The sequence below is a fragment of the Fusarium coffeatum genome, assembly GCF_003316985.1.
Source record: "Fusarium coffeatum strain FIESC_28 chromosome Unknown BRIP53273_contig_271, whole genome shotgun sequence".
Taxonomy (NCBI): Eukaryota; Fungi; Ascomycota; class Sordariomycetes; order Hypocreales; family Nectriaceae; genus Fusarium; species Fusarium coffeatum.
In genome coordinates, this window is record NW_022158062.1 from 1 (window position 1) to 24,011 (window position 24,011).

General features: G+C 48.8%; 8 protein-coding genes across 8 annotated transcripts; 3 read left to right on the forward strand and 5 right to left on the reverse strand.

The window, feature by feature from the left end:
• Positions 1 to 280: 280 nt before the first annotated feature.
• FIESC28_09829 (uncharacterized protein) lies at positions 281 to 2,214 on the reverse strand (the record flags this gene model as incomplete). The annotated part of the gene is made up of 2 exons (XM_031163964.1): positions 281 to 1,784; positions 2,036 to 2,214. 2 exons carry the CDS (start codon positions 2,212 to 2,214, stop codon positions 281 to 283), a joined length of 1,683 nt encoding a protein of 560 aa, XP_031011949.1.
• A 3,505-nt stretch (positions 2,215 to 5,719) lies between these two features.
• FIESC28_09830 (uncharacterized protein) lies at positions 5,720 to 6,703 on the forward strand (the record flags this gene model as incomplete). Its single annotated transcript, XM_031163965.1, has 1 exon — positions 5,720 to 6,703. One exon carries the CDS (start codon positions 5,720 to 5,722, stop codon positions 6,701 to 6,703), a length of 984 nt encoding a protein of 327 aa, XP_031011950.1.
• A 43-nt stretch (positions 6,704 to 6,746) lies between these two features.
• On the reverse strand, positions 6,747 to 8,356 carry FIESC28_09831 (uncharacterized protein; the record flags this gene model as incomplete). The annotated part of the gene is made up of 5 exons (XM_031163966.1): positions 6,747 to 6,757; positions 6,799 to 7,042; positions 7,093 to 7,384; positions 7,434 to 7,854; positions 7,900 to 8,356. 5 exons carry the CDS (start codon positions 8,354 to 8,356, stop codon positions 6,747 to 6,749), a joined length of 1,425 nt encoding a protein of 474 aa, XP_031011951.1.
• Positions 8,357 to 9,415: 1,059 nt separating this feature from the next.
• Positions 9,416 to 9,748, forward strand: FIESC28_09832 (uncharacterized protein; the record flags this gene model as incomplete). Its single annotated transcript, XM_031163967.1, has 3 exons — positions 9,416 to 9,506; positions 9,556 to 9,672; positions 9,735 to 9,748. 3 exons carry the CDS (start codon positions 9,416 to 9,418, stop codon positions 9,746 to 9,748), a joined length of 222 nt encoding a protein of 73 aa, XP_031011952.1.
• A 1,228-nt stretch (positions 9,749 to 10,976) lies between these two features.
• FIESC28_09833 (uncharacterized protein) lies at positions 10,977 to 13,663 on the reverse strand (the record flags this gene model as incomplete). Its single annotated transcript, XM_031163968.1, has 2 exons — positions 10,977 to 13,232; positions 13,391 to 13,663. The coding sequence occupies 2 exons, from the start codon at positions 13,661 to 13,663 to the stop codon at positions 10,977 to 10,979; spliced, it is 2,529 nt and encodes an 842-aa protein (XP_031011953.1).
• Positions 13,664 to 14,116: 453 nt separating this feature from the next.
• FIESC28_09834 (uncharacterized protein) lies at positions 14,117 to 16,342 on the forward strand (the record flags this gene model as incomplete). Its single annotated transcript, XM_031163969.1, has 1 exon — positions 14,117 to 16,342. One exon carries the CDS (start codon positions 14,117 to 14,119, stop codon positions 16,340 to 16,342), a length of 2,226 nt encoding a protein of 741 aa, XP_031011954.1.
• A 407-nt stretch (positions 16,343 to 16,749) lies between these two features.
• FIESC28_09835 (uncharacterized protein) lies at positions 16,750 to 18,663 on the reverse strand (the record flags this gene model as incomplete). The annotated part of the gene is made up of 1 exon (XM_031163970.1): positions 16,750 to 18,663. The coding sequence occupies one exon, from the start codon at positions 18,661 to 18,663 to the stop codon at positions 16,750 to 16,752; it is 1,914 nt and encodes a 637-aa protein (XP_031011955.1).
• Positions 18,664 to 20,342: 1,679 nt separating this feature from the next.
• Positions 20,343 to 23,855, reverse strand: FIESC28_09836 (uncharacterized protein; the record flags this gene model as incomplete). Its single annotated transcript, XM_031163971.1, has 1 exon — positions 20,343 to 23,855. The coding sequence occupies one exon, from the start codon at positions 23,853 to 23,855 to the stop codon at positions 20,343 to 20,345; it is 3,513 nt and encodes a 1,170-aa protein (XP_031011956.1).
• Between the last annotated feature and the right edge of the window lie 156 nt (positions 23,856 to 24,011).

The following is a 24,011-nucleotide window of genomic DNA, read 5'->3' on the forward strand; positions in this document are numbered from 1 at the left end:
ATGACTACTGGCAGAATCAACCGGTAACAATGTAAGTCTTGAATCACATGACCGATGCTTCGACAGCAGCTAACAACATAAGCAGTCGTCAGTCGATGTTCTCTACATGCTCGAATATGATGGATGGTACTGTCACGGCGAGGGGGAAAGTCAAGTAGAGTAGACAAAAATTCCATTGCTTTTGTTTTGTCTTTCAAATAAGGAAATCGCACTCGCTCTGGTGATATGCTAATCTAGTCTAAGAACCGCAAAGAAACAAAATTTGAATATGTAATTAATTTTAGTGCAAACCGCTCTCTCCCGTTCTCGCCATGTGCTGCTGGCACTTGATCATGACATCAAGCTGATCGCTCACATCCTGCAGACGGCCCAGAACCTTTCGGTTTCCGTCGGTGAAGTTGAGGATAGAGTAAGGAATACCCGTGTCGGCGCAGAATTCGCGGAGCATGAACTGCACCTTGCGAAGGTTGTGTCGAGGCACACGAGGGAAAAGATGGTGAACGGCCTGGAATTGAAGACCTCCGTGGATGAAGTCCAACCAGGCAGGGCAGTCCACATCCATAGTTGTTCGAAGCTGACGCTGCGCAAAAGATTCCTCCTCGCCGAGATCAACAGTCGACATGCCCCAGTGGGAAAGGGTGATCTGGACGTGCAGAGGCATGGTGATGATGTGGGAGACCAGGACGAAGATAACACGGGTGGTCCAGTCAGGGAGTCCGCGCCAGAGGAGGCAGTAGCCGAAGAGGAACCAGTAGCACGCCATGAAGGAGATCTCGGTAGGTCGAATCCACCAAGCGCGCGACTTTCCAAGCTGGGAGGACTTTGAGGAGAGGACGTGAAGCCAGGAGAGGAGGTAGAGGTTGAAGCGAGCGATGCCCATAACAGGGTAGTAGGTGTACTTCTGGTAGGGAACGAGGAAGTCCGCGGCGGCATCCCAGTAAAAGACGAAGCCGTTGTAGTAGGTTGAGCTGAGGGACTTGAAGAAGGATGGGCAGGTGGCGAAGAGAGGGACGTTCTGGATATCGGGGTCGTGCTCAGGTGCGTTTGTCACAAGGTGGTGAACATTGTGACTGCTCTTCCACCAGCCGATTGAAAGACCACAGCAGAAATCGGCAATGAACATGCCGACAAGAGTATCGAAAACGAAGTTGGAGGTAATCGCAAGATGACCGGCATCGTGCGCCGTAAACATGATTTGATGCCAGAACAGACCCAAGAACACAGCAGAGGTGATGTACCACTGGTTATAGAACAAGACACCAAAGAGGGTGAATAAGGTAGTGTATCGAGCCATCTCCTTGCCGTAGTCGATGTAAGGACATTGGTACAAGCCCTCGTCACGAATTCTGTCGTGGAGAAGCTGGTACTTGTGTCGAATATCGGTCTGGATCTTAACATCCGCTGGGCAGGGATATGTTTCCAAATCACTCTGAATTTCACGCGCGACGCCAGCGTTTGCAACTCGCAGAATGGCGGCTCTCTTTCCGTTGTTCTCGCTCTTGATGGTAGCAGAGCGATGTCTCAAGCCCTCGGTCTTGGTCGCATCTTCGACCACAACTTCATCGGTCGCTGAAGATGCAGAGCTGGCAGCATCGTCGAGGATGCTGCTACTGCTGAGACTCTCTTCTGTGTCTGAAGCAGAGGAATCCGCGACTTCGATCTCCTCGGGGGCGTCCTTGCGAAAGACACCGCCTCTAATTGGTGGTGTGCGGTTCGTCCAAGGACCCTGCTTCCGGCCGATCCGATAGGCCTTCATTGTTCGTAGTGTCGATTCGGAGTGGTAACTATATCAAATACGAATATTAATAATCTGATCTGATCTCATTTGGATGTAATGGAGGGTAGTTTCGTGGTGCTTTGACCCCGCGCATGCATTGCATAAGCTGTCTCGTCTGACAGGCCAATGGGGTGTTGTAAATGCAGCATCTTGGTGTTTTCCTCTTTTTGGTGTAGTGCCATGGATGTGTATAACCTCAAACTCAACCACAACGACACTCGTTCCATTTTATCATCTTCTCGGGTGTCTAAAACTTACGCTTTCATTTCGTCTGTTGCATCGCGGCCAACCATGTGCAGAACCGCCAATCGTCCACCAGGATGTCTGTCCATCCAACCATCGAGCTTGAGAATCGAATCTTCGTAGATGACAATAGTCTGGTCGTCGGCGATCATTCGCTCGACCGCTGCTGCGGTCAAGACCTTATCGCGACTCATTGTGATGTCGGGATCTTTTCGGTGTATGTGTAGGTGCTGTAGGTATGCTGGAAAGGAAGGTCGATAGGTGCTGGAAGTAGTGCGTAATAGGTCGTGATTGCACAGAAAGAATGACGAGGGAAGATGTGAATCACAGACAGCAGCGAAAAGAGCGCAAATATGAAGAGCAAACAAGAAACAAGAACAGCAACAGAGCAAACAGCCGAGGCAGCACAAGAGATAAGTACTCAAGCTAATCAGGGGCACAGCTACCTACCTGTCTGTCAGTCCCAAAGAGGATATCCATAATTATCATCTCCTCTTACTCAAGCTACGCCCCCAGATTAAACCATTCGTCAACTAATTCGTTCTCTCGTTCCTGTACGACCAATAGTGGGCGCAGCACTCGTACCGTTTTGTGATCCATGACAGTCCAATCCAATCTCAACAGAGCCAGCACAAACTAAGCAGGTAGGGTCCTTGTCCCTTCAACCCGGGGCACGTCAAACGATTAGTTTAGCTCTAGCTAAGCTTAGCTTTGAACCGGGGCTACGAACGGGCCAAGGCCCCTCAAAGGATTTGTCTACAGTAGAGGAGCATTTGACGCCGTAGAGTAGGGTGATTAATCCCTGTAGACCTGTCCGAAGATGCATGTGCGACATGCTCATCATCCAAGGACGGTAGGCAAAAGGAAAGGAGGCAGAGGAGGCAGGAGAGAGGAAAGGCAAAAAAAGAGATGAGCATCGTCCAAGATCCTGGTTTGTGGCCAAGCATTTCTCTACAAACCCACATATTAAAACTGGTCCTAGTGTAATCCCTAAGGTCCTGCGGAGGGAGTCGCCTCTTTAGTGGAGTTGGTTGGCTTGAAACAAGAAGAGCCAAGGTCTGGACCTTCTTCCCCTAGCCAGACATTTTAGCCAGGTGAAAGGTAAGGTGACAGTCGTCGACAAAAAACCTAAACAGAGTTCTAGAAAACGAGCTTAATGCAACCCATGACTCTCTGTACAGTACTGTTCCTGACTGTGTAACCGTTACGTGCATCGTTTGGCTGCAACTTCAACTCAATTGGCAGCCGTTTGAGATTGACACAAACCCATATTAATTGACCTATAGCGCTGACTGTATATGTGTTGTGTCCCGTCAGAATCAGATCTGTCCTCTGTTTGTCCTGTTTGTTACCTTACGCGTACCACTTCCAAAACGTACAGTACCCGTAAGAGTCTACTGCACCAGTCCTCGTTTAACGCGTAATTCGGATACGGATCCCTTCTCAGGCATAGTCGCCTCTGTTGGTACGATACGAAAATCCCTTCCGTCGGAAAACCACAGCCTGGCGCCCCTTGACCCCCCTACAAGATACGGAGAGGGGCCAAAATGCTCCCGAAATGGAAAAGAACCCCTGTGGAGACTAGGCGCAGCAGGGGAGTTTGGGGGGGGGGCGTTGCGACTCTAGTCCCACAAGACCCTGAATTTCAGGCCTGGGGTTTTAAGTTAGTGTCCATCTTTCACCCGCGGGCAGCGAGTGCGAATCAAGGAAAGACCACCTCTTGCCCGCTGCATGGTCAGAGTATTGGATACCGAGGGAAGGTACCTTGGACCTACCCGGCGGTCTTCCGGTCCTGTCACGTCTCGCCAAAGTACGCGTAATTTTTCGTCAACCCTCAGGTATCTCGGTCCGTTGGATACGACTTTACACCCTCAATAGGGGTCGTAATTATTCTAGAATGCTTCGTTACAAAAAATGCACTTGACGAGATTACGTGTTTCTCTACAATAAAAATAAATAGTAACAGAGATTTGATTTGAGTCAAATGTCGCACGTGGGAAAGCGCAACGCTCAACCGTCGTTGTTTAAAGGGGCGCTTAATTAGATAGTGTAGCTTAACATTAATCGTAACCATTCCGCCGCGGACGCATTCTTGTTCTGAGATTGCTAAATTAGCTTAGCTAGATAACCAGCTAGAAACAACATCCCATGAATCGAACCATTCACCGAAGTCCTTTCTGTCCATGGATGGATGGTGATGAATATCCGGATTTATTTCTTCCCCTCAATCTTGGCTAACGCTCAAAAGAGCTCTCCGCATAAATCACAAGTCCTTGTTTTTTTGCATCTGCTGTGCCGTTGATGGCGTCGGCCCAGGAAATTAAACTAAAATTCGGGTGCGGCCTTTTTTTCTCTTTGTTTTTCGTAAACAAGAAAGGAAAGGGGGCTCGAACTGTTGAAGGAAGCTAAGCTTTTCTGAATCCTTGCCTGATGCGAGGTTAGATTGGCTATGGCGTCCAATCCCCTGGCCGAGAATTAACGTGTCAAGATTAACTCTGACCACACCACGCGTTGGAGCTAGATCCCAGCCCGTCTGTCATGGCGGCCCCCACGTCCATGGTCAAGTCCATGGCCAAGTCCAAGTTTTCGAGCTTTATCATATCTTATCTTATCGACGTTGCGGATACATGATTGGTGCGGCGGCCTGCCGCCAAGAGAGTCGCCAGAAAGTGTCCATAGCTTCAGGGTAGTGTTGATGGGCAAGATTCAATATTATGATAGACAGACAGAACACAGAAAGTACGCAGATGAGAATAATGATGGACAGGAATACTGGCTCAACATTTGAACAGCCAAGAGTCTGTTCATACCACTAGATCTCCCCATCATGCATCGTGATGGATACAGACACCTTGACTCGCCGTTATGAACAACGACACACAATCCCCAGTGACATATCGCGACGTCACAACGCGCGATATTTCTTTTTGAGACCCAGCTGACGACAGCTCCCGCCACCTTCCCCCTTGAGTGAAACCACACTAGATTCAGCAACACCAACAGGATGGAATGACGCTAGGCGATTTTCCTCTGTTGCTAAGACATCAGACATTGAGGGTCAAGATGACCTTGTCAATTGTTGCGTATAAAGTGACTGAATTGGCAGCCAAGCTCAGCTATGGCTTATATTTGAGTGTCGGATTGTGGTAGTGGTGATTGGCTCAGGAGAAAATGTATAATATTGTTTCCAGTGGCTGCTTATCCTTCCAGACGCGCAATGCTCACCAGCAACCAAGCTGAGCTCATATGTCTGAGCCACAATATACCGTCACTCCCTGCTTTGCACTTATTACTCTCCCTAACCATCGATTCAAAGCCTCCTGATCTCAGCTGTCACCGTTGTTTAACACTTCAACATGGGCGCCATGTCCTTGCCTAGGGTGGCTGATCAGCCTGAGCATCCGCGATTTTTGAGGCTATGGAGTTGAGCCTAATCAACGCGTGCTTGAGAGCGAGGCGCGATTGAGAAGAAATAATCGAAAGAGTTAGAGAGCATTTCCGTTGTAGTGAATGTAGTTTTGGTGTCTTGATGACGAGGAGGTTTTCGTGAATGAGGCTCTTCAACGGATCTTACCGAAGTGTAGATCCCCTCATAAAGTCCCCGATAACTTTCCGCCTAAGAGTATAAATCTCCGACTGAAGCTCTCATCTTGCGACGCCATGATTACCACCCTAAGATAACGATCCAAGTCCATCAAAATGCCATCGGATTTACCTCCCCGCGAATCATTCATCGCCCGCAGCGGCAACACATACTCCTTCATCTCCATCAAACCCACCACCCAAACCAAGTCACTCCTCTTCCTCCACGGCTTCCCATCCACTCTCAACGACTGGGTCCATCAAATACGGCATTTCTCAGCAGAAGGATTTGGCGTCATAGTGCCAGATTTGCTTGGGTATGGTGAGAGTAGCAAGCCTGATGATATAGAGCAGTACCGTCTAAAGCCAATGAGCGATGAAGCCATTGAGCTTCTGGACCATCTCAAGCTGAATACTGTTGTCGGAGTAGGACACGACTTTGGCGCGACACTTCTATCGCGAATGGTAGCTTACTACCCTTTACGCTTCGAATCGCTCATATTTCTCGCCGTTGGACCACCGCCGCTTGGAACGCCTTTTGATGTCGACATGATCAACCAGATGACCAAGCAAGTGCTGGGTTACGAAATGCTCGGATACATTCCATTCCTAGCCGAACTCGACTCTCAGCATTGTCTTGAACAGAGATCTGAAGCTGCTATGAGTCTCGTGTTCTGTCGTGACCGCAAAGAGTGGGAGACGTGGTTTCATCCTCTTGGGAAGATGCATGAGCTCGTACGTGAGGATCGCAGAGTTGCCATTGCACCGTGGTACACCGAGGATCTCCAAGAAGCGCACCTTAAAGCGTTCGGATCGAAGGATGGATATAAGGGTGTTTGTCGATGGTATCGTATGTGGAAAGATAACCTGAATGTGCCGGATGAGAAGGGCTTCGAAGACTTCAAGACCGAAAAACCCGTCCTCTTCATAGTGCCCCCGGAACCTGCTACGTCGATGCAACAACAGCAGCAAATGCTTTCGTCCTGGGCCCCGAACCTCCAAACCGTTGGTCTCGACACGAGCCACTGGATCCATATCGAACAACCCAGCCAAACCAACAGAGCTATTCAGAGCTTCCTCACCTCAACCAGCCATGTTTAGCACCTCAGGTCTCAACCAATCAAATGTATCAAGAAGATCAAAGTTAAAGTCCAACTGCGTCGGAATGTCCCAGTCAAGCGTGTCGAGGGCTCCACCGCCTGCGATGGGAGCGTTGAGGTTGTGATCGAGCACGCCTTGTATAACAGCTTTGCAGTCCGCACAGAGATCGGCGTTGGGAGCGGGTGGTCGGACCCAGTCGAGGAAGCCGATGAGGAGACTGAGCTTCTGTATTATTGCTGAGCGGCTTAGTTTCGGACAGTCGGGATGCGTGCCGCGGAATGTTGGACGAAGTAGTTCGAGACACAGGATACCTCCTCCTGGAGCGGCAAAGGCCATCAACTGTGTTTGTTAGACGGATGTAACAAGATGATGTGGGTTGTTAGACTTACCAGCCATTCAAAGTCTCGTCTGACTCCAGAGAAGCGATCTTGATGTGTCCAAAACAGAAGAGTCAGGCTGACCATCTCAAAACTGATCACCAGCAATCGATTCTCATCAATGTGACCCAAACGAAGAGACAACCTTTCTGCGAAGAACAAATTCTGCAAATGTTCCAAACGGACGAGGATCCTCACGTAAACCTCACCCACGTCGCAGTTCGGATCGTCCATTTCATCTGCTCGATAGATTAGATGCGGAGGAAACCGCGCATATGTTGTTTCGCTGCGCGCCTTGAGTTCACTTTCACCATTAGCGAGAACCCTTTGGAGAATGGACATGGAACACTTACGCTACCCTCTCGAACGTAGCCTTCACGTTACTCACCAACGCCATCTCAAGAAGCTCGCCCTTGATAAGCGCAATCTGCATACGTGCTTTGATATGTGCCGCACCAAGTAACTCCCCATCTGGCCGATACCCATTCGAGTCCAACCTCGACATGGCGCGCTTGATAGCGGCTTCACCTTCCATGAGATCCTTGTCATCAATGTCCATCGCCAGAGGGCCTGAGAAGTACTGGTGGCTAAGAAGCGGTGGTCGGCCTGTGAAGGACACGAGGACTTTATCAAGGGCGTAGACGCGGTCTGTTATGCGGCGCTTGTGCTCAGAGCAAAGGGAGGGAATGTAGTTTGGGTCGTCGATGTTGACATGATGACCGAGGAAGGTTAGGAGGGCGACTGTTTCGGCGGCGTAGCTCCAGCATGCCAAACCTGAAGGTGTTAGTGGTGACGAAGACGGAAGCAGGAGAAACTTACCAGCGTCGCCTGTTACCAACGACTCGATAGTTGTTCTGCGGTAGCAAAGATAAAGAAGGATATCGTTTGCAGTAGTAAAATGGCGAACAAGCTCAACGCAATAGCCTAAACACTTGTTCACAGCAGCAGCTTCCATTCCAGGAGCGCCATTCCAATATGTCCAGATCAGACCGATTGATTCCCAGCGAATGTTATTTCCAGTGAACTGATCAGTCCATGCCTTTGCACTCGAATGCTCGTCACGAATCGGCCTCGAGGTATTATTACTAATGCACAAAGCCATCTCTTCAAGCTGCGCATCATCTCTGGTTTCCAGAACCTCACCCCAATCTTGTTGGAGAGTATTCAAGATATCCTCAATTGTTATAAACATCCAGTCGTCGACGCGACAGTGAAGCTTGTTAGGCATGACATCGTCGCGAGCACCAGGAAGGTGACGAAGAACAAAGAGACACATCTCGCGGAGATGAGACGGCATCTCAATCATACAAGTCCTCGCCCTCGGCTGCCTTCTTGGGCTCGGCTCGATTTCGAGAGAAGGGCCATGGATGAGCGAGAGACTGTTTCTTGTTTCTTCAAAGACTGCATTGTGACTGGTGAAGCCGAGATAGCCAGGTCCCAACGAAGGTGAAGGAGTTGAGGTTGACTCTTCACTTGGGCCCACACTTGTACTTGTAGTAGTGATTGTATTAGGGATCGAAGCTGTACTTGGGACCGAAGCTGGATTGGAAACCGAAGTCGTAGCAGGAACGCTGGATGTAGCTCGGCTTGGAGGAGACCGAAGCCGCTGCTTCTTGACTCTTGGCTCCGAGATAGTGTAGATGCACGACTCTCTCCGCTTTGCACACCGAGAACAAGTGGGCTGACCGTGATCGCAGGCTACTTTCCGCGCTCGACATGGATCACAAGCCTGGGGTCTACCATTTAAGCGTCGCAGAAGAGGGGCATCTGCCATGATGTGCTGTGTTGCTGATGAATCCGATGATGATAAATCTCTCGGTTTCGGCTTGGAAGTGGATGTCGGCTTGGAAAATTCACGGTGTCGGTTTGGATGTTGGTGGTGTCGGCTTGGAATTTAGCGGCTTCGGCTTGAGATTATGCACTATCGGCTTGGATAAACTCTCTCGGCTTCACCATTATGGAGCTCGGCTTGATGACTCCCCCACATAGTTCAGCTCGGCTTACAGGGGTTTGTCTAAATTGAGCACGCCGAACCATTGTTAGTGTGACGCTTCGCGGAATGTGTCACTCGGAGACGGAAACGTTTGGCTGCAGGGCTGACAAGAAAGTAATTGATGGCTTGAAAGGCGTACACACCGTTCCGCTGTGACTCAATTATGGGTTGCGGCTGATCAAGCAACAAAAGTCAAGCCGAGATGGGTTGCAGTATAAGTATATCTGGATGCCCCCGATGTTTTGGAGTATCAATTCGATATACAATCATCAAGACATTCAACACTCAATTGAATACACTACTGTTTTAGTACTTCAGCTCTATCACACACAAACCTTCAACATGTCTTCACTATCAGCTACATACAAGACTGCCAACGTCTCTGAGACAACACTCGTTGACACAACCAAGCCTTCAACAAGTACAAAGCCTGGTACGCTTTAAACTTCCCATCTTTTTGATCAATGGTCTAACAAGTTCAGGTCTCGAGGTTACACATAAACCATCCCTCAAGGAAAAGATCCAGAGGAAGTTGTCTGGGTCTGTAGACCCTACAAAGAAGCCCGCTGACCCATACAAGTCATGGGAAGCCCGAGCAGGTCAGTACAATGCAACCATAATCACTAGTCAATCAAAGGGATGAAAACTAATTCGTTGTCAGTAGCGCTGATGTAAACTATGGAAGAGACGGATATATGATTGCGATTTCACAGGAAGATCTAGACCGAAGGATGCATGGGATGGCTTGTTTGAGATAATAGTGGCTTATGCCTTGATGATGGATACCCGTACCGAGTTAGAATGATTCAATTTGTTATTTATTTATTAGGCCTATTGCAATCGCTAAAGCTTTAGTGATCAATAATGCTCCCCAACGTCAGCCCTTGTTACCGCCTGAGTTGTAGTTGACCACACGGGTTGTCTGGAGTCCGGTAGTGTGGTAAGAGTTAGGATCCTAACAAATAATTAGGAATATTGGATACAGGCAAAAGTTACTGCAACAGATGATAGACTCATACTAAATGACTCGTTTCTAATGAAACTAGGAATCTTTCATAAGATCGTCAATTTATCCTGCCACTTATACCAATTAGCAACGGCCAGATATAAAGCCGTCTATGGCTATGCTTACATCCACCGCGCGTAAATCTGCCGACACCCCGGTAGTTGCGGGCGTAACCTACATTCTCCCAAGCAATTAATCCCGGACAACACATCCGATATCGCACTCGTGCTCTACATAGAACTCTAATTGGATCAAGCGTACCAGTTGTCCGTACAAGTGATTTGCTTCAACGGCGGCATTCATCCGCCTGTAGATAAACAATGGGGTCCAAAACGGCAGTCGTAAGCGCTAAGAAGCTTGTGTTCGCAATCGAAGGAAGGGTCCGTCCGGGAATACCGGGTCTTACGTTATGTCAAAGCTACATGCAAGTCCAAGTTTGGCATTGGATGAGAAGTTGGTCGGTATAAGCGGCCAAGAAGTGAACAAGTATGTCTGAACAGCAACAATAGCTCTCAAGAACATGTCCTGTTTACCTGTAGAACCTGTTCATGAGCCGACAAAGGGAGAGGAAGCACAAAGGAGACAAGGAACACTAGTACAAAACTTGCTCACTCTTATACTAGCAATTAGCACTGAGAAGGAAAGGTCTCAGCCTCAATGGAGGTTGTGAAATGCAAGTGTGTCATTCATGACCGAAGGTGACAACACGCCAGCATGCGAAACGACGACACATAGCCAGAAGAGGACTCCACTTCCCAGCCATGCTTGATAGTGACGCAGATCGTCCCAGGACCTCCACCGCGGTTTGGTCTTCAAGAGCTTACCTAAAAGACGAAATGATTTGACAACCTTAGGTTAGCTTTTAGGCCACTTTACTTTGTGGTTCTAAGCCTTAGGTTAAACAAAAGCTTTCAGTCTCGCACCTGAAGATGTCGGGTATCTGTCCTGTAGTCGCATATCATCAAACTTCAAGACTACCACCCTTCCTGAATTGCAACCAATTGCGACCGTAGATCCTCTGATCAGCCAGCAGGTTGGATGAACAGAGCTGGGTAACCATAGGACCTTTTCCCCGCGCCAGGTCACCCATCTACTACCCTTGCTCAATGCAAACCCAGAGTCGACCAGTTGGGGAACAGAGTCTTCGCCATCCGGAGCTTGAATCGACAATTGACCGGCGTCGAAGATGATTTGTGAGCCACTGAGATCAAACTCGATCTCACAACTCCCAACACGAGGAAAGCTGCGCGATTGCAAGCACGTGCCGTCCTCGATAGACCATAGATGGACGTCGTTATTCTTCGTACCTGTCGAAGCGAGAAGGTTGTCGCGAGATAATGCGACAGAGCCTATCTCGTCAGTAGAAGCTAGTGATTTGAGACAGGTTCCGACAACAGTATCCCAGATACGGATAGTGTTGCCTTCATGCGAGACCGCCAACAGTTGTCCGTTAGGAGAGAACACTGCTTCGGAAATTGGTCCGCCAGGTCCTTTTAACTCATGTAGACTTATCCCGTCGGAAGTGGAAGTGTTCCAGAGCCGGACAATACCATCATAGTCCCCTGATGCAAGCAAGTCACCGACAGGGGAGACTGCCACCACACATAAAGCTGACTCATGACCTGACAATTCATCCATGCAACCGTTGTTTATACTCCACCGGCGGACTACATAGTCACCACATCCTATGATGATAGTCTTTGAGTCTCTCGAGAAAACTGCAGTACTAGCAGTCCACTCTTGTTCGGTAAAGTCATGGACGCATCGCCCATCGTGAACAGACCAAATCCAGGCAACGCTGCCGGATGAGTAGCCAAGGACTAGTAGGAAGTTTCCATCGGGTGAGAACTCGAATTCGTCCGCGTGAAGCAGGTCATAACCTGCAAGCCTCAGCGCTCGTGTCATGCCTCCTTTCTGGAAGTTCCACAGTTTGATTGACCCTGCGAGACCGGATGATGCTAGTATGGACTGATCTGGAGATAGTACGACGGCTTGTAATCTACTAGGCTTGTTGTCGGATACGGAATTAGCGGAAAGATTTGCCGATTGACTGCTTAAAGACCAGATGCGAATTGTAAAGTCGTTGGAGGTGGACACGAGCAGTTTCGAGTCGGGCGAGAAGGTGATTGAGTTGACGTCGCTGTCATGTCCAACTAGCTCGTACTCACAAGACGCTTCCTTGACATTCCATACCTGGATGTGATTCATCGAAGATGCAGACGAAATGAACTTTGAGTCGGAAGAGATCGAGATTTTGGTATCCCAGGCCTGGCAGTCGAATTCGTGCAAGCATTCCTCGTTTTCATAATCCCATACACGAACTGTTCCGTCGGTAGAGCTCGATGCCAGGTATGAGAGGTCAGGCGCGAAGACAACTGATTGGACTGGCTCTTCGTGCCCTTTGAGAGTATGAATACACTCGCCATTCTCGACTCTCCATACGCGAACAACACCATCCTCAGTTCCAGAGGTTAACAAAGTTGAATCAGAAGAGAAGGCGACCGAGTTAACTCCTCCCCAGCTCCCTTGCCATTCGTGCAAGTACTTTCGCTCAGTGACCGACCAGATCCATATCTTCCCGGAGCCAGCTTCTAGCTCTAGCTCAATCCACGAGCAGAAAGTGAGAAGTGTCGAGTTAGGCGAAATAGCGACTTCGTGTACAGCGCTATTGTGGCCTCTCAATGTCCGTGTGCATTTGCCGGTCTTGGCAGACCAGAATTTGATCGTCTTATCCAAAGAAGCGGAAACGACAGTTCCTCCATCTGTAAAGAATACGGCGGAGAAGACAGCATCACTATGACCAGTCAAGGTATGCAAGCACTTCCCATCGATAACGCGCCAGATCTTCACACTGCAATCATCGGAAGTCGAAGCGATCAGAGAGGCATCGGGGGAGAAGACTGCGGCGTTTACTGGACCTTGGTGACCTTCAAAAATCTGCTGGCTTTCATCTTTTGGGACTCTTTCTGGGCGAAGGGTGATCCAATTTGGGACCGCCCACATGAAAGCATCGGCGACGAAGTTACTCGATGGTGCGAATATGAGAACGGATGAGTAAATCTGAAGCGGGTTCGAGTCGATGATTGACATATTGCGGTAGAGCAGTTCTAGCACGTTCTCGAGATACAACTGCTGGTATTCAGCCTTCGACTCCTACAGATGGTTAGTTTCCATTAGGTCTTTCGAGGGTTCAAACTTGCTTCCGCCATAGTTGTCAAAGTCTCGATCATCAATATACTCTCACTCGCCCTTCCAATCAGACTTAGGACCTCTAGCCAATGTAGAATGTTACGTTCTAGGAAATGAGTCACTAGAAGAGATTCTGCAGTATCGCTCGTCTGGAGATGTGCAACCCAGTTGGTGCAAGCATAAACAAGCGTTTTCGATATGCAACTGCTGATTTTGTCCTTTGGGATAGTCGATCTATCGATTCCGGGGGACGATAAGCCGCAGATGTTAGGCTTCAAGTACTCGGACATTACGCGCAGGCAGCTCGTAGCCATGTTGTCGTGATCAAGCGATGGGTCGGTCTGCTCCACGTTTGGCGCATTTTGTGAAGGCTCGTCTTCTGTAAACTCGGCCATCATTGCGTAGGTATCCGTCAAGTTGTCTTTAGATACCAACAACAACGTACGGAATTCCTTTAATTGAATTAATCATGCGCCCGTCAAAAGCGTTGTTTCTTGCAGTGCTTACAATGAAGGTGTATGGGAGCGATTGGGTAAAAGAAGAATGATCCTCCAAGACTTAAGTATTGAAATAAGATAGCGTAAATGTCAAACTGAACCCGGCTAAACTATCTCAATTATTTCATCTCCTAGGATCTCAGCAACCAATTCTTCTGATGGCACAGAGTGAACGTACTGGTAATCGCAGGAGTTGTAAGAGAAGGGTTCTAATCCTGGTCAGACTCAGGTAGCAGTGCAAATCATATCTCGGACCCCACCACGGAACATGGCTCTCAGCCTACCTGGGTTCTCACATCGACAACCAACTGCGCAGGATCGCTTGCACTGTTCACTGAGAACACGGCAAAAATGGACAGAGTAGACCAAACTATTCAAGAAGTAAGGCAAGTCATTGCCGACATTCCAGAGAATTCACAAGACCGAGCATTATACTTGTTTCGACTCGCGGAACAGCTCAATAGGAAGCACTCCACTACCGGCTCAATCGCTTATCTCGACGAAGGCATTCGGATTTTACAACTAGCTGTCGATGTTGTGCCAGAGGAGCATCCCAACAGGGGCAGGATCATACATAACCTTTCTTCTCAACTTCATGATCGATATGCCAGAAAAAAGTCCATGACTGATCTCAACAAGGCCATCTTGATTGCCCGAGATTCCATCGACGCACTCCAAGAGGATGACCCCGCCCTACCTTTATTCTTTGGGGACCTGGGGAACCTACTCATGGACAGATACTATGGGAAGGGTGTCAAATGGGATCTTGACGAGGCTATTGACTGCACACGTCAAGCTCTCAACGCCGTTGCCAACAACGACCAGGCTCGTGCTTCATTACTGGACAGGTTAGGTATAAGTCTAGGACATTATCACTGGAGAGGCGGGATTGGGTCTGATCCTGCACTCAAAGGGTATCTCGAAGAAGCCATAACAGTCAGTCGCCAAGCCGTGGACCTTACCCCGAAGGACCATCCAGCTCTTGCTGGTCGATTGAAGAACCTGGGAACACATCTGGGTCACAAGTATCACTCTATCAAGACGAAGGATCAAGATGAGCTTCGAGATTGTATCATATGCCATGTCGCCGCTGTTCACGCGGAACAATCACCAACACTTCAAAGAATTCGGGCCGCGGATGATGTCTTGTCCTACTGCGCAGACGTACCAGACTGGGATCTGGCTTACGAGGTATCGACCAGTGCAATCGCCCTATTCCCAAAACTCATATTCCGATCTCATCAACACTCGGACAAGCTGCACATGCTTGGCCAAGTCTCTGGATTGGCCTCTGAAGCCGCCGCGGTGGCCCTGAATGCTGGGAAGGACCCGGGAGTTGCGCTGACAATTCTCGAAGAGGGAAGAGGCGTACTTTCTCAGTCTATGGACGAGATGAGAACTGACCGTGGGAGCTTGCAGTCTCAGCATCCACAGTACGCAGAGGAGTTGAATCAGCTTCGGGGTGCACTCGACGATCCCTTGCAGTATACTGACGCCCTAATCGATCCCGACGAGACTTGGCAAGGCGAATCACAACGACAAAAAGAAGCTGACGATAATCTAGACAAATTACTCTCCAAGATTCGCAAAGAACCTGGCTTTGAAGATTACCTACTGCCGCCCTCCGAAACCGACATGAAAGCCGCCGCAGCAAAAGGCCCTATAGTTGTAATCAATGTGAGTCGTTTCCGCTGCGACGCAATCATCATCGGGCCAGACCGCTTTCGACTGGTACCGCTACCGAAGCTCACGCTGCCAGACATCGAAGGCGCGTACAAGATGCAACAAATTGAGCCTTCAACCCCATTTCAAAAGTTCGACTCGGTTTCAGATAGCAATTTCGACCTGTGGGATGTCGTCGTATCCCGCAATGGATGGGACGCTCCTTCAGAGTCGAACTGGGGTGGTTTGAGCAAGAAGCTGGCTGACGCTCTTGGGTCGCCAAAGGTACTTGGTTGGCTTTGGGAGGCTATTACTGAGCCTGTGTTGGACTTTCTGGGATATGCAAGTGTACCGGGAGATGGCTTTTGGCCTCATGTCTGGTGGATACCGACTGGTAGTCTCAGCAGATTTGCGATTCATGCAGCTGGAGACTACTACCCTGGAACTCGCGAGACGGTCCTAGACAGGACTGTATCCTCCTACAACTCCTCGATCAAGTCAATCATCCAAGGTCGCCGTCATGAAGCCGCTGTACGCGAATCCCAATATGCTCTTCTTGTCGCGATGGAGTCCACGAAGGGGTATCGCGCAGATCTACCCTTTGCCCCTAGAGAGATATCGCTGGTTAGCGATATCTGCAGATCAATGTCACTCAACCCTCTCCAGTCCGGCCAGCAGAAGCAGGACATCATCCCTCATTTACGCGATTGCACTATCTTCCACTTCGCAGGCCACGGGCAAAGCGATAATCAGAACCCGTTGAGCAGTAAGCTGTTACTCAATGACTGGGACAGCGACCCGCTTACAGTTACTTCGCTCTTCGACACAAAACTGCACGAAAATCCGCCATTTCTTGCGTATCTTTCTGCTTGTGGGACGGGGCGTAGAGGTTCTCTGATGAGAGCATACACCTGATCAGCGCGTGCCAACTAGCAGGATTTCGTCATGTTATAGGGACATTGTGGGAGGTGAACGATGAATCATGTGTCCAGACGGCGAAGGTACTGTACGAAAGACTCAGGGACGATGGGATTTCGGATGATGCTGTCGCTCGCGGATTGCATGCGGCAGCTCGCTACATGAAGGAAGAATGGTCGAAGAAGCTGAATAATGGTTGGAGAGATGCAAGCCTTATTCGAAGTAGGAAGAGGAGGTTGAAGTTGCAGGAAATTGAGCGAGATGGTGGAAGAGACATTGTGTTTTGCGACGACGATGAGAATGAAGACTTTGGGCCGCTGTACTGGGTTCCTTTTGTACATTTTGGTATATGATCATATGGAAGTCTAGATGAAGCATGCCTTCTGAAACCCCGAAGACCCTCTCTACTCGACAGGCAATGAAGTTCTTAGCGGAAAGTTGAAAGCAACCCACTCCTCCGCCCCGTCACCACCAGACCTATACCTCCCACTGGTACTCGGCTTCTTTGGCAACCCTCCAATCTTGGGCAACTCCAACACGTCAAAAGACGTCGGGTGGCTAGTAACAATAACCTTGAGTGTATCCTTGCACTCACTCATTCCCCTAGCCCTCATCTCTTTGGGGACCTCCGTTCTCATCTTCTTACTGAACCGCCCTGTAAAGCCCTGACCCTCATCCAACGGAGGAATCACCGCAGAACCGTAGAATATGTTGTCGACTTGCCAGAAAGGCCCGAGACTGAAGACATGTAGGTACAGTTCTCTGGCGGAATTGTTTTGGAGGACGAGTTCGAACATGTATTTGTTGGTAACGTCTTGTATGACCTGGACAGTCGTATTTGGAACGAATTGTTCGCGGGATCGAGTTGTTATGTTTATGTCAAAGGAAGATCGGAAGGAGGGTGATATCAAATTGTTCGCGAGGGTCTTGGCGAATTCGTAGCGCACTATGTGCTCCAAGAGAGCAGCAATATCTGCTGGACTTGCAGTGCTTCGTTGTAGGATCGGGAGATTGTCGAGTTCCCTACCAGCCTTATATATCTTGTACTCGTTGCCGACAACTTCCACAGATAATAAACAAGAGCGATTGTCAGATGCCCGATATGCAGCAAGGGAGTATCTCCGAAATGCTGCAAGCCACTCATCAGTTTCAGCAATCTTGTCGCTTAGTGATATCGCAAATTCGTGAAAGCAATGTTTGGTCTGGGGCTCAGCAACGCAGTTCGTCTCCTTCAACGGTGTTCCATCCATGAGTTGCAACGAAGATGTGAGAGGTCCAAGGGTGCTGAGCCAAGCTGTGACTGTGTTATCATGCAAGGCATCATTATGATCGACCACGCCAGAAGGATAGAGGATAAAGTCATCGCCCTCTCTAAGTCCATGCGCTTGACCAGCTTGTAGAACAAGACTCTGTCCACTTCTGAAGGCCGGAATGACAGGTCTTGTAGTCGCGAGGGTATGCGGTCCAAAGAATTCCTGGTTCTTGTTTCCGTATAGGGCTGGGGTTTGTTCCAGTGCGTTCGCTTTGAAGCTGGGAGATAGGCGGTAGAAGATGTCTCGGTGTCGCTTGTTCATACCAAAGTCTCTCAAGCTGCGCGACAGGAAGAATGATAGTGCTCCGTGTTCGACACCAGCCTGGACGATCTCTGTCGCTTCTTCGTGAGGACCACAAGCTGCGAGAACGGCATACCCATTGGGATCGATCAGCCAACTAGGTTGCATGGACACATCTCTATAACCAGACGGGGCATCCTCTGTCGTTTCAATGGGTTCATCATCCTCAATGATAAAGGTCTCCGAGTCATGTGGCAGGAATCGCACGTTCGTTCGTTCTAAGCGATAAATACTAGCAGCAAAGCAGCAATCAAGAACAAGAGTAACGACCAAACCCTTTCTCACCATAGCATTAAGCACCATGGCGAATCTATGTCCACCAAGCAGCCGGACTTTACTCGCATCCTGTCCATGGAGAAGAGCCAAGGCTAGATCGCCAGTTGCCTTATTGGAGAAACCACTGACTGGTTCTATTCTGGTACCATGGCCTGAGAAATGGATGTAGACACAATCGCCCGCCTTTGCGGCTGCAGTGACCTCTCTAAAGGCCGCGGTCACATTGTTGTATGTTGGCCAATGCGCGGGGTCTTCCTCAACTCCAGTTTCGGTTTGTGTGGCTGTGAACAGCTTGATGTCGATTGGGACGGTGTGACGTTGGAGTAATGTCTTGATCTCCAGAACATCACGAACACAGCCTTTCAATGGTATGTCTGGGTAGGCGTTGATACCCACTAATATCGCGTGATGGGTTGGTTGATCTGTCATGACAAAAGATGGGAATTGTAATTGTTCTGCTTCTGTTCCCGAGACTAATGAGAGGGATAATAAGCACATTTAATATATGGCCCGGCCCGTCCAAATCACAATGCCTTGTCGCCTTCTGCATACTTCCCAAACAAATTACTGCACTGCTGCCCGAAAGCTGCATGTCATCCACAAACAGCCCGATGCGCCTTTCAGCAATTCTCCTCTCTCACATCATTGCCTGGCTAGATTGCTTGCAGTTTGTCAACGCTGATCATTGCATTGTTTTGGGCGGGTCTTCCGTCGTTGTAGCACAGTTTGCATGTTCCGTCCACCGGCGCGGTTGCGACCATGAAGGGTCCTTCGCGAGAACCGTCACTTCGGAGGTAATACACACTGTCCCCAACCGTGAAGGCCGGTGTCTAATAATAGATTCTAGATTAATATCCGACAATTAATAAAGAGTAACTAGGATGCATACCGTTGCGTAGGCACTTACGTGCGGCATGATTTCTAGCACCAGTCAGATTAACACTCCCGACCAGACTCTGACCACTTACTCTTCGTCGTTGGAAATTTGGATTGTGAATGGAAATTGACATAAAAATGAAGAAAACTTGGTGGGATTCAAGCACGTACTTATATAGTACCTCGCCTCTATACTGAGCATTCTGGCATCCCAGCGTGTTGCGATACTGTTGGTTCGACCTGCATATTTAAAATGCCTCATCACAATCACAAATAGGCGATAGGCCACCATAACATGTTGCGACGCTGTTGGTTCGACCTGCATATTCAAAATACCTCATCGCGATCACAGAAAGGTGACAAGCCGTCATGGGCTCTCGCAATCTATGCCCTTTTCGAAGACGAAAGGTCGCGGCTCGTATCCTTCCTGTGTCAGCCCCTTGTGCACGCTCTACGGAAGCCCAGATTAACAAGAGTATGTCTTCTCGTCCCCAGTAACTACGGTATCTAATATTACCCCAGCCAGGGTTACAGACCAGGCTATCCTAGATAAACGTCATTGATGTTATCGCATGGTCCTTTCTTCCTGTCCCGACGGTTCAGTAGACTTCGGCCGCGATGCCTCGTCAGATCCCAACGTACATATATACTCTGGCCAATTCATCAAGCGCACAGCAAAGGCGTTTCTTATATGCCTGGTCACGATGTTGTTATTGCTTCCGATAGCTATCTGCAATCTCGTTAACGACCTCCCGATGCGGCTCTTGATTGTTATGATATCGACAGTGGTTTATCTTCTCGTCCTCTCGGGATTAACTCGTGTCAAGACAATCGAGTTAGTCGTGGCTGGGACAACGTAAGTGACTTCCCGTTCATTCAAGACACCGATTAACGAAACATTCGAGATATGCTACTGTTCTCACAGTCTTCGTGTCGGGGACAGAAGGCAAATGAATATCTAGCCTTTGATCAACTCGAAGTGAATTCGATCTCGTATATCTATTTATTATTTATGACCACCGATGTTCCCGGACGTTGTTCTATGGATGATTGTGCTGGTGAGCCGGTTAACTACTAACTTTGGAGGAAGATAAGCTTTTATGGTATTCATTGTCATACTAGCGTTGGATGACTTACGATATAGCTTGAGACGGACTTTTACTAGCACTTAGTTTCATAATATGTGATTGTCATTATGTTGTTTTGTCTCTATACTTTTAAAGACCTGCTCCTCAAAGCTCGAAAGGAAATAGTTCCTGGACATTTCTGCTTTCCAACAATGAGTCTTCCCAGGTTGTGAACAATCTTCTTTCCCTGATAGCCCTCATAGGACTATCATCCTCTTCAGAGTTGACCAATTGATAAGAACCCGATTTCGGTCGAAAGATGAGCCATTCACTCGGCCGTTTCCTTGGTAAATAATAAAGTGCATAGTCGTGCTGTATAGCAATCTCACATATCCTCTCGTTGAGTCTAAAGTTAGTCCCTTGTCGATTAAGTAATTCCAGGAAGCCTTCGGGACCGCTTTGAATTGCTCGAATTGCCTCGTCTTCAGTGATATTTCTTTCTGATGCTCGAACCCCTAGAAGCATTTGGTGAGACGGTCCTGATACTTTTGAATGCTCCAGGATGTCATAAGTGATTTGAAGCTTACTTTCCGCATTGTTGATAAGGTGTTCTAGAGCTTGCGTGCCAGTCATGGTGGCTTTCTTTATGATAGCGGGCGAGGTCTCGATATCGGACGCCCAGTCTTCAAAGATTTCTTCTAGTATAGCTATGCCGCTCGCAATGGCAATATCTAGCATCCTGTCCGTTAAATTAACAGGCAGGATACAGTGTTGGAAAAGAAGACGAAGTGCCTTCGGACCCTTTGACACGGCGCAGACAAAGAGGGCCTCGTCTAACTCAACTTTGCAGGGGCACAGCTCTAGAAGTGTCTTCAGAGTGCGAGAGTCATATTTCACAGCGCTATGTATAGCTTCGCTAACTCTGTGACCGGGATCATGACAATGATCAAGAAGGATCCTGAGTGTCTTTGGCCCCTGTTTGGCCGCCAAGGCAAGAAGGCTTCCATCTATCATTGTGGAACTCTCAGAGGACATCTTAAGAACCCGCTCAAGAATATCCGTACCAATCCTGATGGCGTCACGGAGGAACTGCCTGCTGATTAATACTGGCCTATCACAGTGATCGAGAAGAAACCGAACTGTCGCGAGACTCTGTGAAGCTGCGGCGGCGAACGTTTCTTCTTCTAGGTGGACGGCGTTTCTGGGAGTCTCAAGAATGATCTGCAGAGTTTCGACGTCAGTCGAGGCAGCCTTAGCGAGAACCTTCTTAGGGATCACAATTGGTTGTTGGCAGTTTTGAAGAATGAGCTTGAGAGTTGTCTTGTCCTCCCCAATGGCAAGAAGGAAGACATTCTCATCTAGTTGCATGGGCTCTCGAAATGCCTCGAAGACCGATCTTAGAAGTGAAATGCGATCGGTCGGCCCATAAGCCATCACATTCATAACAAGCTCCGACCCGGGATCTACTGCTCCCCTCGCACGTTCTAGAAAGGGTCGTAGACCATGGTGACGGGCCTGGGCCATCCATGACAGAATATTCCTCGTCAGGCCCGGTGAGATATGGTGTCTTTGCTCGAAGACATCAAATACATCAGGGAAGGCCGACAAGGTTCGTTTGGCAACGTCGAGGTTGAAGGGAATGGGACCTTCACACTTGTCCAGGTAGGCGTTTGTGGGGAAACTTCCGTGATCAAGTAGTTGATGGAACACATCATTATGAATGGCTTTCACCATGCCCTGGCGGCTGAGGAATCTCAGAAGGCAATCTGTTGTAACGTGCTGTTCAAGCTTGTCGGTGAGTAGTCGGGCTGATATTGTGGAAAGCTGAGATTGTAATTCCCGTATCGAAGTAGTTGAAAAAGTGTTGGCTGGCTTCTGGCTTCCGTAGATATACACACATAACTCTTGCACAACCACATGCTCTTCTTTAGCGTAGTCGGGCTCGATGCTGCTCAATTCCATGTCGGACGCCATTCCAAGTAACGCATAAACCTTATCGCGAGGATCTGAAGCCTTACTTCCTTTGAACTTACACAGCAACGTGCAAAGGTTTCGGTCTTGACTCCACCACGTTGTTGTTTTCAAGGGACTGGGCATAATGTCCAGGACAGCTTGACATTGCTCACTGACGGGTGAATCAATTATATGGGGCAACAGGGCGAACAGCTTCGCAGAAATCTTCCCTAGATTGCACTCAACGATAGCTCTCTTGGCATTAGCAACTTCCTGAAGCACCCAGACTCTTGTGAACCAAGGATTCTCCATGAAAATTTTCAAACCATTGAGAAGTCTTTTGTTGTCGGTTATGCCCAGGCTCTCTTTTATTTGCTGCCATTGATCTCGCCATCGTTGATCACCCCGAGGCCATTTTCGGAAGGCTTCAGAGGGCAATTTCATTGAAAACCTATCAACCACCGTCTTTAGATCAGCCGCATTGCCGCTAAGGTAGCCAAGCCAGATGATGACATTTTCACACTTCCGATAGATTTCGCCCATATGATTAACTTGGTGGCTGCGCTCTTTGATGTTGCTCTGGTCGATACATAAAGCATCGACCCAGAGTATCCGATCCTCATGCGGCTGCCTCAAGTGACACAGAGCGTCATACAGACTGATCGTGATGCACAGCGTTTTCCCATCCACGGTAATCTCGCAAGGCGTATTCTGACTTCCCCAAACGTATGAAAGTGCCTCATACGGCATGATACTTGCCTCTTCGTCGAGATAAGCTTGAAACAGGCTACACTGGATTGAAGGCTGAGTTCCTTGGTGGAGTTGCATAAGACGAAAGCCTGGTCGTTCAAGTCCAAACGGCTCATAGGAGAATATATCGGTGAAAGTGTGCTCTTTCTCAAGCTGGGAGGGATCTATTTTGCTGGCCACCAATAGTGCGTATGTTACAGCAGCTGTTCCCGCTCTTTGCTTTGGTGTGTCTTCGGATGAAGTTGGTTTCTTCGTCACGCCACAGACAGTCAAGATTGGTAGTTGAAAGTTCAACTTGGCCGCCGCTCTTTCGAAACAAAGAACCTTGCTATTATAGCCAGTTCTATGTAGTGTTTCATCTTTCGGGGATTCGTGGTTACAAGATGCAACCTTGCCATGTAAGATTTTGACGGAGTTACTCCAACTCAAGTTCTGTTGCTCGGTTTCAGCATTGTAGACGGTCATTGACTTTTTGAAAAATTGCTCTTGGCATTCCAGACGGCCCAGCCAGGACTTTAGATCTTCGACAACAGAAAGGACTGCGGTGGGTGGCCTTGCCATTTGGTGGGTGACAGAAAGGCGATTAAGCTGTGCTGTTTGGGAACCATCAAATTGGACCACTCCTGGTTCAATACCTTGCGGTGTTCCGACAACGACATCGCCTGTCCTGGCAATCCCGGCCGCTGGCGCTATTCCGTCGACTCCTATCAAGAAGCCGGCTTTGATTGAGGGGAACTGTTTCAGTATATCGTTGACCGTGTCGTTGGTAAACGCTGCGATGTCGAGTATGTCCTCGCTATTGCCGGCCAAGACGATGTAATGTGAACCAATCCTGCCGACAAGACATGTTGCTCCTGAGGAGTTGAGTGCGTGTTCATAGTATTTCTCATGCAATAGCAGCTCGGCAGTCTTGTAGTCTCCCTTCACAGGAGCTACCACAAAGATTCGACACTGTTGTCTATCGGGCAGTTCCATGGTTGCTGCTGAAATACGGTGAATAAGACAAAGGTGGTATCAGTGAAAACAGACGAGTCAATGATGGAGTGTGGTAAATTTATTGCCAGACGAATTGCCTGTGCAACGTTAATCTTACCGGGCTGTGATGCATTGGGGCTGAGCCAGCCGCCAAGC